Source organism: Barbatula barbatula (genome assembly GCF_947034865.1).
Source record: "Barbatula barbatula genome assembly, chromosome: 18".
Lineage (NCBI taxonomy): Eukaryota > Metazoa > Chordata > Actinopteri > Cypriniformes > Nemacheilidae > Barbatula > Barbatula barbatula.
In genome coordinates this window covers 15,245,646-15,261,546 of record NC_136781.1, presented here as the reverse complement: position 1 = coordinate 15,261,546, position 15,901 = coordinate 15,245,646, and the positions used below count along the sequence as shown (strand labels likewise).

The 15,901-nt window shown below is 38.7% G+C and overlaps 1 protein-coding gene across 4 annotated transcripts in view; it reads left to right on the top strand.

Annotated features, from left to right (window-relative positions):
- The window catches only part of htr4 (5-hydroxytryptamine receptor 4), a 100,715-nt gene that overhangs the window by 70,425 nt on the left and 14,389 nt on the right, over positions 1 to 15,901 (top strand). The window contains exon 7 of one of the 4 annotated variants that reach the window (XM_079479655.1): positions 13,481 to 13,565. The exons of 2 other annotated variants lie outside the window; for them this stretch is intronic. In XM_079479655.1, coding sequence (XP_079335781.1) covers positions 13,481 to 13,544 — 64 coding nt within the window. In that variant the 3' untranslated portion in view covers positions 13,545 to 13,565. Of the gene's footprint in view, positions 1 to 9,724; positions 9,894 to 13,480; positions 13,566 to 15,901 lie in introns of all 4 variants that reach the window. One more of the 4 variants, XM_079479653.1, reaches the window with a different exon arrangement.

The window sequence follows — 15,901 nt, the reverse complement described above, 5'->3', positions numbered from 1 at the left end:
TTTGTTAATCTATAATTTAGTATTTGCATTTTAGAAAGAAGTCAGATTGAAGCTCTTACCACATTTCAAATGCCTGCTGCACGTCAACTAAGAGTTTTTGTAACAATTTTCTTCCTCAACCCAAATCTGATATTAATTGCTGTAATGCAATATATTTTCTTTTATTTGACATTACAGTTGTATAGTACAATAGTAGTGTGAAAGTGGTAGTGATTTTCACATTTTCACAACCACAATGAGCGCAGTAGCAGAAAAGGTGCTTTATATTAATGTCACAAAAATATTTTTATAGACTCTCTTAGCAAAAAATAATAATTCATTTTGATTTGGGGATGATATTTCATTAGATTAACCCACACAGTGTATGTCCAGAACAGTCATTTTCGGTAACACTTAAGCATAGGGACCAATTCTCACTATTAACTAGATGTTATTGGAATGCCTATTATTGGCATATAGGCTTATTCACATCCCTAATCCTACCCAATACCAAAACCTAACAACTACCTTACTAACTATTAATAAGCAACAAATTGTGAATGTATTAAGGCAAAATTAGTAGTTGATGGTTTGTTAATAGCGAGAATTGGACCTTAAAATAAAGTCTTTTTACCCATTGTTGGGTCAAATATAAACTATTTTCATTTCCAAGATATTACTTTATCGTAGGCTACAAAACCAGCCAATCAGCATTCATCTAATAAAAATGCACGACCATTATTAACTTATAAAGCAATCAGACATGCTTATTTACGTAAACTGTTTACAACCAATGTTTGGACAACCACAAACCAATATACCGTACCCTGCCAGACCTCCACAGTATACAAACACACAAGATCAGAGATGCTGGACGTTCACACACCTTGAACAACCTTGAGATGTGTCAAAGGCCACAGAAGATGCTGTCTAAACCAGTTCCGCTGAAAACAGATGCAGGCTGGGCTTCACAAATGGCCGTGAAGGCTCTTTACTGTGTCCTTCCACTCCGTTTTTCACAGCCATTGGACATAAATCGTGGAACTGTTTCCAAATGGTGGGGCTGTCAGCATGTTAATCTGCCTGATAAACATTGCAGTGAAGTATGTTGGGATCCCGGGGCAGCTGCTTGGGAAGAGGCACAGCTCTGCCGGAGACGCTGGAGGCACGAGCGGTGGGACAGGCAAATGAGTTTGGGAGGATCCAGGCAGATTAACACAGACGGCACAGATCCAAACACAGGCCTGCTGTCTTCCGTCTTAATTATTTAGTCGTTTAGTAAAGGAGTTAAACCCATTTGAGTGTCGTGGGCTCCTCTGGGTTCTGTCTGAATGTCTTCTTGTATTAGTAGTTGGATTTAGTGCTACATGCATCGCAATGAGAAGGTATTGATTTATTCACTGATACACATCAGTAGTTTAGTGTCAGGGGGTGAATGACAAGAGACTCGTTGTTTTGTCCAGATCACCAGATCGATTAGTTTAAAAAAGCATTTCAATCTAAATTATACAGAACATCAATACATCTGCATTCTAAAATAATCTGTAATAATAGGGCACAATATACCGTATTGACATGAAGGAATTTTCCATATACATTTTTACAGTTGTTATTTTACATTTACATTGCTCTTTAACAGAAATGTCCGTAAAATAAAGGAAAATGTACTGGTCATTTTCTGCCAGTACTTTATTGTTTTTTAACAGGATTTCTTTTTACAATGTGATATGATCACACATTTTTTTATTTTAATGAGGCAAGAAGCCATTTTGCTGCCATGTGACAAGACCACTATAAAACCTGAAATGACACCACAGAAAGAACCACTGACGTGTTTACTGCCGATCAACATACTGTATGTCTATAAACTGACTGATGTAAAGCATCAAAGCACGGCATCCCTGTAATGATGTCATATGCGATTGGTCTGCGTAATGACACATGAAGTCAAGCACAAGTAATGTCTTACTATATTTGATCTGATTTGTTGTGACAAATCCTTTTGTCTTTATTGTTTTAGATGCACATAGGGTGGACATCACATGATTGACTTCAGAGTTTTTATTTCTTGAGGGATTTTAAGGATTAACGGCCAGGGCTTCAAATTCAAATTTCATAATTTTGTCATTCCTCTTGAGTATTTACATAAACACAGAAAACAAAATGCTGTTCTTTACCAGCATATTACAGAGCATATATTCTACAATAACTCACAGAAATTAAATTACAAAAGCATTTTAATCACACTATTTGGCATCCATAGTAAAACCAACTACTATGAACAGACTCAATTGTATAGCAGCCAAAAAAGTACATTAAATGTGTTTAGTTAAGTGCCTTAATAGAATAACACCTTGGCTTGGTTTAGTTTGTAAATCCCGTTCTACCCATTGCAGATGTTTATCATAGAATGAAAAAAATATGGACGACACAGCCACATTCACTTCCATTTAAACAAAATGAAGCCAAAAATGTCTGAGTTGTGGCCGCTGACGTCTTTTGGAGCCAGAGTCTGCACAGTAGTGTGTGCGCATGCGTGCATGTGAGGACAACACCAGGTGGTTAAATAGAGTAAAGCGAAATTGTAGAGAATCATTGATGCACCAAAAATGTATGCACCAAAGGTAGGATATACCTTTATAATAAGTACAAATAAAGCCAGATTCAAGTCACAATGTGCAAAATAAATGTGTTCAGGCAAAATGTCTGATAAAAACGCAGGGGTACATATATTCAAAAGACAAGCCACAAATAGTAAAAGTAATGGACATTTTCCTTAAACATCACCTAACCAAGCTCTGCAACTTGCTAGCCTCAAAACTATTTTTTCAACTATTTGATAATAATGAATTATTCTTTACAAATGGGAATTCAAGCACGTGCATCACCAATGAACTTTTTTTATTTATCCTTTATTTAACCAGGAAAAGCCCATTGAGATTAAAAATCTCTTTTGCAAGGGAGACCTGGCCAAGATAGGCAGCAGAATTTACAACACATCATTACATACGTACAAGACACACACAAAAAAAACATGAAAATAAAACAAATAAATTAATAGAACAATTTGAAAGCCAGTTTTGCACTTACAATAAAATCTTAATTAAAACATTTACATGTGAGGGAGTCAAACTCAAAACATCTCATTCTTAACTTAAAAACACTCAAAGGAATCAACTTACTAAGTTTTAAGTTGTTCTGCAGCAAATTCCATATAAAGGGAGCAGAATAAACAAAGGCCTTTTTACCCAGCTCAGTACTGACATGTGGGACAGAAAGCAAGACAACAGCCTGAGAACGAAGAGAATAATGACCAGCACTTTTTTTCATAATAAGTGAACATAAATAGGATGGAAGCACACCAAGAATAGCCTTATATATAAATGTATACCCATGACAAAGCCTCCGTGTGGCCAGAGCAGACCACCCTACACGAGAGTACAGCTCACAGTGATGGCTGCGAGCTTTACAATTAGTAATAAATCTCAGCGATGCATGATAGGCTGCGTCAATCATATGAAGGCATTGAGCAGATGAATGCATATATAATATATCACCATAGTCCAGCACAGATAAAAAAGTGGATGCCACTAACCGTTTTTTAACATTAAAAGAAAAGAACAGCTTATTTCGAAAATAAAAACCCAATTTTAGCCTCAACTTTCTCACTAGACAGTGAACATGAGGCTTAAATGATAGGCAATCATCAATAACGATACCAAGATACTTATAAGTTGTAACAGTCTGTATTTCACGTCCGTCAAGAGTAATCACTGAGGGAACATTCAGTGGTCTATTTCGAGGGCCCGTGAAAAGCATACATTTGGTTTTGTCTGCATTGAGCACAAGTTTCAGCTGTAGCAAGGTGTTTTGGACCACAGTGAAGGCATTCTGTAAATGCGCAATGGCTTGTTTAAGAGAGGATGCACAGCAGTAAATAACTGTGTCATCTGCATAAAAATGAAAGTTTGCATCAGACACATGCCCATTAAGATTATTTATATAAGTAGTAAATAAAAGAGGGCCTAACACAGAGCCTTGTGGAACCCCTTTAAGGATTGGTAAAATACCAGATTGAACACCATCATGTTTAGTACACTGGGTTCTGTCACTAAGATAGTTTGAGAACCAAGAGACAGTATTGTCTGAAAACCCCGAATTAAGAAGCCTAATCTTTAAAACATCATGGTCAACCGTGTCAAAAGCTTTTGACAAATCAATAGAAAGTGATGCACAGTGCTGCTTCTTGTCACGAGCAACAGAGATGTCATTTATCACCTTCATTGTAGCTGTGATGGTGCTATGTTTTTTTTCTAAAATCTGACTGAACTGGGGATAAAATGTCCTGTACATGCAAGAAGTCTTTCATCTGATCACTCACCAGAGATTCAAGCATTTTGGCCACAACAGACAAATTAGAAATTGGCCTGTAATTATTTAAATTTGACGGGTCACCCCCTTTCAATAATGGACAAACAAATGCAGATTTCCATATTTTGGGAATAGTGTTGCTCTCTAAGGTAAGATTAAAAAGATATGTTAGAGGCTGTGCTACACAATCAGCAGCTATTTTTAAGAAGTAGGGCTCTATAAGATCAGGTCCTGGAGGTTTTTCAGGAGCCAGCCCTTTTAGGGCTTTTTGAACATCAGCCACTAAGAAGGGAGTGGAATTAAAGACACTTGTAGAGACTGATACATCTCTACAAGGTGTCACAGTATAAGGACAAGCAGTGTCAAACAAAGAACCAGACTGAATAAAATGCTCATTAAAATGGTTCCATTTCTCCATCTTGTCATGAACTACTACAGACTCTTTCATAATAAAAGAAGGAACAATAATACTATCTTTGTTTGAAGAAAGTAATTTTATAGCCTTCCAAAATTTTCTGGTAACATTTAAGGTGTTAGTAGTGGCTGACATATAAAAATCAGATTTTGCTTTCTTAATAAAAGAAGAACATTTATTTCTTAACTGCTTAAAAACAAGCCAATCAGACGAAGAGGAAAACCGGTGATTATCCCGCCCCTTAACTCTGAATCTCTTTAGTGGGGCGTGTCTATTTATTACTATTTATTACTAATTTATTACCCGGAAAAGATCCAGGCTGACTCCACATCGGGAATCAGCTCTATTCTACTCCAATCACAATTAAACAAATCATGGCAAAAACCCTGTTCAGAATTTTTTTTGAGATTTCTCTTACATATTACACGAGGTTTACATTTAGGCATCTTAGTATTCCTTATAGCAGCAACAACGCAGTGGTCACTTAGGTCATTGCAAAAAACACCAACAGCAGAAAATTTGTGTGGAACATTAGTCTTGATTAACTGTGTAATTAATTGATTAACTGTGTAAAATTGACAGAATCACAAAATGACTTAAATTCATCTGAACAAGGCTTCAGCCAGTCCCAGTTTAGATCACCTGCTAAAATAATTTCAGAGTAGTCCAATCTGGATAAGAGTTGAATAAGAGTCTGCAATGCTGTACTCAAGGCAGAAGGAGGCCTATAACACCCAACAACAGTAACATAATAGCCCTTGGCCAACTCCATCTTCACTGCCAAAAATTCCAGCTGCTTATCGATTGATTCTGAATAAACTAACTTCACATTAAATTTAGATTTGACATAAATAGCAACTCCACCACCCTTCCTTAGTCTATCAGCACGAAACACATTATAACCACCCTTTCCAATATCCATATCAGTGATTGATTTTGTCAGCCAGGTTTCAGATTGCACAACAATATCTGCATCTGTTAAATTCACCCAAATTCTAAACAGATCCAGTTTGGGTAACAAACTGCAAACATTAAGGTGAATTACACTCAAACCAGACATGGATTTCACATCAGATGGCAATGGAATACACTACAACTCAGGTCCTGGATTTGGCTGCACATTGCCAGATAAAAGCAGCAATAAAAAATATTAACCATCTCTGTTTACCATCAGTATATGAAGAATCTGTAGAATTTTTAAAATGAGAGTCCCAGTAATGTCTGTCATTAAATGCAAAATAGTCATTTAAAATCAAAAGACTTTGAAGTTGAAGAATATCTCTAGGTAGAAACCAGGCTAGATTTAAGTCCTCTGCCAGCTCTTTTGGCATTTGAGGGGAATGCACAAAGGCTGAACAGTTGAATCCATAGGCTATGTCCAAAGAGCCACAAATGTTGTAAAATGTACTCACCCAGAATAAATCACTTGATCTTAGATTCTGCAAAGACAATAAACAAAGCAGCATTAAGAGAAGAGCCATGTTAGCAGAAGATGTTAGCAAAACTAGGAGGAGCTGACAGGGCCGCAGGATCCATGTAGAGCCTGGAGATATTAGCTGGGCTGCTAAGGCCTAGAGAGGCTAGCAGAACCTCAAGATCCAAGTAAAGCCTGAAAAGGCTAGCAGGGCCTCAGGATCCAAACAGAGCCTAGGACGGTAGCTGGGCTGCTAGGGCCTGGAGATGGTAGCTGGGCTGGAGCTGGGCTAGAGAAGGAAGATGGTAGCTAGGCTGCTGGGGCCTGGAGCCTAGAGATGGTAGCTGGGCTGCTAAGGCCTAGAGAGGCTAACAGGGCCTCAGGATCCAAGTAGAGCCTGGAGATGGAAGCTTTTCTGCAGCAAAGTAGTCCATAATCCAATAATCATCTAAAAACCAAAAAGCTCAATCCTGGAATCTGCTAAAAATTTTACTCCAAATATGAGCATAAAAGCAAACAATTGAGTATAGACAAGGGGACAAACACACATCAGACCATACATGCCGCCATCTTGGAACTACCAATAAAGTTTCTTTTTTATATGCCCAAACAATCAGTAAGCGACAAATGTTTGATAACGGTGTAAAACTTTAATTTGCGGGTCATCTGCGGGTGTATGCAGAACACGCTGCTTCTCTTTACCGGTCTCACAGCACAGAAGATGCGGAGAGACACTATCCTGCACTGGGTCATAGCCAGTTTCGGTACCCAACCCTAAAAATGTCCCATTTCTTTACATCATAAATAATATTTTTGCCGGCGCAGTGCATTCCCGTCTGCTACACCACTTCCCATATATCCAAAATGGCATGATCCCCATTGCATAACACCTCTGCGAAGATTCGACTGTGAGAATGGTAGTCGTATCGGGCTCCTCCTATCGAAGCATCAAATATTAGATTATTCGGGGTCACCCCTAGTTGACCCCTAGTTTGCTCAACCTACACTGGCTCTGGATATTAAACATATCAACATGTCAACTTTTGGCTTAACCGGCGGTGTGTTTGAGATGGTACTATACGTTTTGAAGAATGGAAGATGGAGGGTAGGGCACAAGTACTATTTGAGAATCATTTAGGGCTGTCAAACGATTAATGCTTATTAATGGCATCCAGAATAAAAGTTTGTGTTTACATAATATATGTCTGTGTGCTGTGCATGTTCATTTCGTATTTATAAAAACATACATGTACATATTTAAGAAAATAAACGAATCTTTCGGTTTAGTTCAAGACTGATTTATTAAATATGTTTGACATGGAGTAATAAATGTATGTGCAGAAACAGTATCCTACCAACAAATACCTTGTGACGTTATTCTTATTTGTTGGTCGCTTTTGATTTGAATCCCATCTGTATCAAGGTCAAACTAACCTTAGTGAGTTAGTCACCTTTATTTTCATTACGTTCACCTTTAATTTTACTGATCAAGTACATGAAAGGCAGAAATTCTCATAGAGTTTGCACTTGCTCCGGATACTAAGTTTAGAAAAATGCAGAGGAATGGGAATGTAGAAATGCCCTGGGACACCTGATGTAACATCAACACTATACATTGTTGGATCTATCATTTTCTTAATTGTACTGAAAGTATGACCCAAAAAAGGTGTCTCCTGGCTTTCAAGGAGCTTTGGAAGAGCAGAGAGCTCAACGGTATTTTTGCCAGTGAGAGAGAGAGAGGCTGTTTATGTTGAGTTGTGGTCTTTGGCTCTTCCAGTGTGTCATAAATGATTTCTATTAAGATTGATATGTGTAATGTATGGTCGGCTTAATGATGAAGCCCGGTAAATGTCTGACAGACAGCATTGAAGTTTGGAGCTCTGATCTTGCAATATCTAGTTAAAAATCCACCTGCAGAGAGATTGATGGTGTAAACACACAATGCACTCATCACATTAGATGTTCATGAGAGATGAGGCTGTATTTGAAATGAAGCCTGGGGAGGCATGAAACCCAGACATAACACAGGAGTCTACATGCTTTACACAGTCTGTGGGGGTGCATTTGACACATTACTCTTTCAAACATCCAACAGGGTGCTGTAAACCTGTCAGCAAATTTCGACAGAAACTTTTCACAGTCTTCTTCCTGAGGAATGAGTCTTATCTTTACCTTGACACCTCATCTAGATGACTGAACCAGACCTTGGTCATTATAAACCAAAGCTGTCTAAACTACAAGTATGCGTCACTATTGCTTATACTAGTTTTGCCAATTGATGTAGGGCTGTTCGACGATTAATCACGATTATTCGCATCCAGAATAAAAGGTTGCGTTTACGTAATATGTCAATTTAAATTATATATAAGCTAGGGCTGTCAATGTTTCATTTTTAATCTAATTAATTACATGATATGGCAATTAATTAATCTAATTAATCATTTGTTTAAAACCAGATTAAAAAGAAACATCACTATGTGCAATAAGTATGTTAATAATCTTCCTGCTTTATTTCACTCTAATTATATCTAATGAATGCGTTAAATTGACAGCCCTATTATTAACATTTATCCATTTTTATATTTGTATGTGTGTGTGTTACAAATACAAAAATATTAAGATTATGCACAGGGCACAGATACACAGTTTATTAAGTAAACACAAACAATTATTATGGATGCGATTAATCGTGATTGATCAGTTTAATAGTCAACATCAACTGTTTCAAAAGCCTATCCAGACAATATTTGACATCATAGGAGTGCTCTTGATAGTCTTTACTGGAAAATGCCTCACTACACAGCAAGTGCTTGATATTTAAAAGCTTATGTCATGATCGGCTGAAATGCTGTTTCCCGTAAGCATACAGAATGGCAAAATAACACTCATGTGGTGTCTCTAAGACCAACATCAGGTTTGTGCATTAGCTGTGCGTGAGCTGCGGTGATATATGGGTTTAAGCGTGTCTGTATGCGTGTATCATGTGTCCTGTCAGAAAAGACAGACCTGGATTTTTTAGCACATCGCCATGGCGATGACAGCTGGCTTTTGTGCGTGCCATCAGCCGTTCAGAAGCAAACCCAACACGGTTTAATTGAGCGTTCTATTGAACAAATGCCAGTTCAAATTCATGCCTCGTATTTTAAAGTCATGATTTGTGTCTCCAACCCCTAAAAAAGCCGCCCAGCAGTGTTTTTGACTTTTTTTACATTATTGAGGCATGTTTTTATGACAGGAAGAGATTATGATTGCTTAAGCCATGGACTATGTAGTAGATTATCAACGATGAGCAATGTAAAATCTGCATACAATAAAGGTTGCACAAGGCCACACAGTGTCAGCGGAGAGCGGCTTATCTTAATAATAATAATAATAATAAAAAATGTATTTGTATTGCACTTTACACATGAAGGACACATCTCAAAGGGCTACAGGTAAATGGAATAAAATCCTAAAAACTAAAAACAAGCATAGAAACAGGATTATGTTAAGAAAATGCAATGCAAAATAAGTGGGTCTTTAATAGTTTTTTTCTAATCTCTAAGGACTGTGGCACTCTCAGGTGGTAGGGAAGGGAATTCCACAATCGAGGCGCAGCAGACTGGAAGGCCCTGTCTACCATTGTGCGGAGTTTGGATTTGGGGACCTGGAGTTTGTGGCTGTCAGAGGAGCGGAGATGTCGGGTTGGATTACGCCTATTGATAGTTCTTTAAGGTATAATGGTGTAGATACACTTATAGGTAAGGAGACAGACCTTATACTCAATCCTGAACCTAACAGGAAGCCAATGAAGTTTATAGAGGATGGGTGTGATGTGCTCAGTTTTACACACCCTCATCAGGGCCCTGGCAGCGCAATTCTGGATGTACTGCAGTCTCTGAAGGCTCCTGCCAGGGATCCCGATGAGGAGTGCGTTGCTGTAGTCAAGTCTAGAGGAGACAAGGGCATGAACCAACTTTTCTGCGTCGGAAAGAGAGAGAAAGGCACGAAGTTTGGAGATGTTCCGGAGGTGAAAGAATGCACTCTTACAGATAAATTGGATGTGGGTGTTAAGTGATAGGTGGGGGTCAAATCGAACCCCCAAGTTTGTTATAGGGGATGTGAGATCTTCAGGCCATCTTATTGGTTTTCATCTGGTGTAGTAATTTCCCGCTTTTACCAGACTTGGCTTTGGATTTTGATGATAAACATATGTTGTCTGGCATGAGCGATCCCTCAACGCCGGCTCGCTCGGGACAGGATGTTTTCTTCAACAGACCTCAGACTGAAGCAATACCACACATATGTCAGCTCTTAACAGCGTTCGGATACGGCCGTGCAAAACGCCTCGAGTGTTTTGTTTTCTCAGAAAAGAAACTTCCTCGAAAAGAAACAGAGACTGACAGAGGCAGATCAAACGAAATGCCCAGAGAGGAGGACAATAAGAATATCTGTCATTTTTATTGAACTTTATTCTGATTGGTGATGTCAGAGGACCAACTAAATTGACTGTACACTCACTTCATCAAACAGACACAGGCTTTCATATTGGATGATTAAACTGAAGAGGTTTTACAATTGCAGTTCGGTTTGTGCTCTCACTTGAAATAATATGGGAATTATGGGAATTTTATTTTAAATTGCGATTTTATGGTGTCATGCTGTAATGTCTGCTAAATGAAAGGACAACAGCAATGGTGACTCATATTTTTGAAAATCATATATATATTTGTCCACCTTTATCTGAAACTGGCATTGCTTTCTCTGGAGACGTGGTGATCTTAAAGTTTACACATCCTGTGTGATTCCTCCGAGAATTTACCCACAATGCACCTTCATAGAGCCAAACTCTGCCCTCTGTTTCTGCAGAGATTGTGGAATTGCAGTAGTATGTATCGATGGGGTTAGGTTTTATTACGGGGTTCTGCAAGTCTACACACCAGCGTATTGCTTTAAAGCACACATACATTGATGGTGTCCTTATCCAAAGCTTGGAGAGCAAATGTTGATCTGTAACCTTTATGGGAGATGGCACAGTGAGTCAGGCAATCATTCTTGGCTTTATTGCAAGCCTCTGTGTTTGAGTCATTTGTGTTATGAGTCTTTTATGAAGCCAACAAATAAGGAACCATGGATACAGTGTATTTTAAGTGTCAACTACTTAAAACCAGGAAAGAGCTCTGTTTACATGGTACATAAAAGCTGAGCCAATCCATTAACAGAGTCGCTCGCAAAATACACCATTCAAAGAGAGGTGTTTACATTGCATATAGTGGGATCTACTGTTCTAAGTTTGTTGAGTTTTTATTAATGATATTTTTGTGTACATTCTCATATCCTGTGTTAAACTGTTTCCTTAATGAGCTGTTTTTATGCTCAGTTGAATTTGTCAAAGTGTCATTGGTTGATACCAAACATATTGGGACAAACAGAGTTACCTTACATGTGTTTTGGCTGTTTTTCAATATAGCATTGGTAACACCATGTTCATAATATGGATTATACTGGGTCATATGAAACTACAGGCCAACTCTCACATGACAGAGTGACAACTTCTCTCTCATGTCTTTAAAGAACTTGGTGTACCCAACATCGTACAACCTGATAACAAGGGAATTCTTAAGTATTTTACGAGGTGGCCAATTCATATTCATTTGTGAATCTTACAAAAACGTATGATTATTAGAAAAAGCAATACTGAATGTCCTTCCCTCACCCCGTCCCCATTCGTCCGAATGATTAAGTTTTTCCACGAGATTGTGATGCGTTGTCTGTTTTGCTTCTTTATGAAGCGTGACGCAACAGCAAATCATCTACATCCATCTTTGTGACTGTAAGTCAAGCTTAAAATTCACATAATGTCAATGTTATTATTACACTAATATAGTATGTTTATTGTTTTCATTATCGGCCTTTAATGGTCCAATGTGTCATTTTTTGGAGGATCTATTGACAGAAAAGCAATATAATATGCATAACTATGTATTCAGAGAAGTATAAAGACCTTACATAATGGAACGTTACCTTATGGCCCTTTACTGTATAGTACTGCACAATACGATGCTGTACATCTCACTTTTGGGGGGGTTTCCACTGGGTAGAGTACCTGGTACCTGATACTATTTTTAGTACCACCACGGTTGAGGTTCCTGACGTACTGTACCGAAACCAAAATTTTATGTGTTCACACACAGATCACTGATTGGGCAGAGAGAATCATTCCCAGCGTCATTGGATTTTCAACACATGAATACACATTTTAGTACTGTTAGTACAGTTTAGTATTTCGTTATCTGCTTTGTGACCCTTAACGCAATGCTAAATACTACATTAGCTTACCCTTGTGCGTCGTCGAGCAAACCAAATGATCGTTGTCTGCTGTTTGCTGGTATTTGCTGGTATCTCTCTGGTATTTTTAAACTGTATTTAGTTTTGCTGCCATCCGCCATCGAAAGGCTCTATATATCTCCTGTGTTGTGCGTTTGTTAATATCGCGTTCACAATGATGCTACGGCAGTAGAGGCGGCGAAACTAAGACGATAAGTTTATAATCCCCACCCACGTTGAAGCGGTACTAAACTGCTGTGGAGAAGCAAACTAATCCGAAGTGAATTGAGTTGAGTTACTGATCCTGATGGTACCATGCAGTGGAAAAGCGCCATTAGAATGAGCAATTTTTATCTACATGCACCCCTTACATGGAAGTCGTCATGTTGTTTCTACAGTAGCCCTAAATGGACAAACTGCTCCACAGAGCGTGTTTCGTAATACGTTATCTCCTTTGGCAAAGAAGCGAAAACGTGACGACATGTTAGTCCTGTGTGAACTGCCGAAGTACTCTGGGAAGGAGGGGTGGAGTGAGCCGTTGGTTGCAATTTGAAACCTCACCACTAGATGCTGCTAAATTTCATACATCGGACCTTTAACAGTTTTTTTTTATTTCCTTCTCTTACAGTGTAACAGATTTTCTTGATAGTGGCATATTTCCGTTGTAATGTGTATTCATTTATTGTTTCATGCTTATTATGTTCTTAAAAAACAATACATAAGGTTAAACTTTGAGTTAACCCAAGACAAAGACTATAAAAGCTTACGAACTTGTCAAGGCCTTTCGTCTTTGAAAGGTTGATCACAGGTTGAGCTTATTTTAAATCTTTCCTTTTCTAGTTCTGCCTCTCACAGCATATCTGTTGATTGAATGTGCATTAAATCAATCAGGACTGAAATAACACGCCTCTCTTCTTCTCTCCTTCTTCTCCTCCTCCTTGTTTTCTTTCTCTCTGTCCTCCACGTGTGCTGCCCCCTGTTCTCCTCTGCTCCAGCGGCTGCTCCTCTGCCTCCAAACTGCTCCTCTGGTTCTGCAACACTAGGCCTGTTCCTGTCTAATGCTGTGTGGGGAGATCTCAAGTGAGTTCTTCACACTCGCTCACTCATATGCACACACCTCTTCATTTCCCATCACTGCGTGGAAATTTGGGTTCATATTTTTCGGGCGTGAATGGGGGTGTTTAAAAGGCGTTGTTGTGCGTGTAGTGCGTTACAAGGGATGGGAGATATTATATAGTTTGCGATTAACCGGTAGAAATGATCCCCCACTATAGGAATTTTAAACGATAAATCCCAGTTGATGACGTATTTCCTTTGTGAGACCCATTCACAGTGCATACAGTATGCGGAGCGAAAACAGATATAGCGGAGGGCGGCCGTGAAGCTGAGAAAGAGTTTGCACTAAAAGAGGAGCATTAACTCTAATGAAGGATGGCATTGTAGATGTTAAGGTTAATGTTTAGTTTCACGTTTTATTTAATTTGTTTGTTAACACCACAGCATTTAGTTTGGCTAAAAGTCTTTATTTAAACATAGAATACATTTAAACGTTGGATGGTATGTGTGCCTGGGCATTGCAAAAATTTTTAATATGATTTCTTGCCTGTTATATACAGGATGCATGAACCGAGCGCCCCGTGCCCACATTTCCTTTATCCAAATTTTTCTGTTCACTCGTCGTTCTCAAGAATATGGCTACCACTCTCGGTTCACACCAAACACGAACTCTTTATTACTCGCAGGAAAAGTTTGTTATATTCACCCTGCTCTCTGCCATGCTGTTAATGCGTTTGTCCGAAAACGCATGGTGCCGTCCCTTCTGGCCGAAAACGCATGGCGCTGTCGGCCCGTCCCTTTCGCCCTAAGACTGGTGTTCTGGATCGTGTGTCTTAAAATGAGTAGTTGAGGACCTGCAGCAGGATAATATTAACCACTTCAGAGGTTTGTTCAATTCGCCCGTAAAAGCCCTGCGGAGTGGACATAAAGGTGCATTGAAGTGCACGAAGCGTGACAACTGCGCAAATTTCATGATTGCTGTCAAATAACCCTTCAAACTTCGCTGCGCCACTGCTCTAGACTGCATGCAGCTACTATCCCTTGTAGCAAAAAACAGTGGTGGATGGTGTTATAGTTATATCGTCATTTGTATCATTATCGCAACATATTCCAGAAAATACAGTGATAGAGGTTTAGGGTCATATCTGTGTGTGCTTTGCTTGTGTGTTCGTAAATGCTGATTTATTCTGTTGACCTTTTACGCTTCGGGGAGCCTGGAAAATAATGACACTTACTGCTGGCACTGTGGAAATTTGTGGAATGGAAATGTGTTCATTCAGTATTTTTATTTTATTTACATTTATTCTAACTGTATATCCTGCACTTGCTAACTGCACTTCTGGTTAGACCTAAACTACATTTCGTTACACTGTACTTGTATATGTGTAATGACAATAAAGTCGAATCTAATCTAATCTAATCTAATCTAAACTTAAAATGATCACTTAAAGGGTTAAAGGACCATATTCATTTACTTGGGCTCTTTTATTAGTATTAGTTTTACTATGGGGTTGTGGATTTATGTAAACTTCTTACCTTAAACTGTGTACATGAAGTTTGTACATGAAGTTTGTGGTTTGATAAGGTCACCTTTTACATTTCTAGAAACCTGTGCAAACAGAATACATCACACTAACCTAATAGCAATGCCCAAAAGTTTTATATTGGAAAGCGTTCATATTTTCTTAAAGTCTAGTATTATACACTACTTGGCACCCTACAGTGCCGTAGGTGGAATCTGTGTTTTATCAAGTCTGCTTTCTCTAATTAGAGTCATTAATTCTCTCTAACTGGATTTCTTTGGTGACTAAACATTCACCACTCAAAGGCACTTGGGGCATTTTATTTAGTGACTTCATCAACTTGACCTGTAGTGTGAAACGCTGCTATCATCCCACCCACATTTTTAGGTAAAACATTTTTTCATGAGCAGACCATTTATCCTAATGAGCAGGAGCTGCAAAATAAAGCACGGGGGGAAGTTGCCCACTAGACGATAATTCGTTTTCATTGAGAGAGGCGAGAAGAACAGAGAGCCGCTCCGATCCCGTGAAACTGGCCTGAATGTAAAGCATGTTTCTCAGAATGAAACAATGCATGTGACTTATACATAAAGCATATACATCATTCGTTTATCAGATGATTCATTTTATAATGGAGTGCCTGATAAACAGAGTAACGCACAAATATCTGATTTTGGTCTTACCACCTGCTGTTAGATCAGACCATTAAAAGGTGATGGAAGTATTATTATTGAAGTTCAGTCCGTTCAAATCTTGTTTGCGTGAAACAGATTCACGCATTCTTCCAAATGAGCACGAGATGGCCGGGTCCAATGTGTCTTGCTCAGACACACGTTT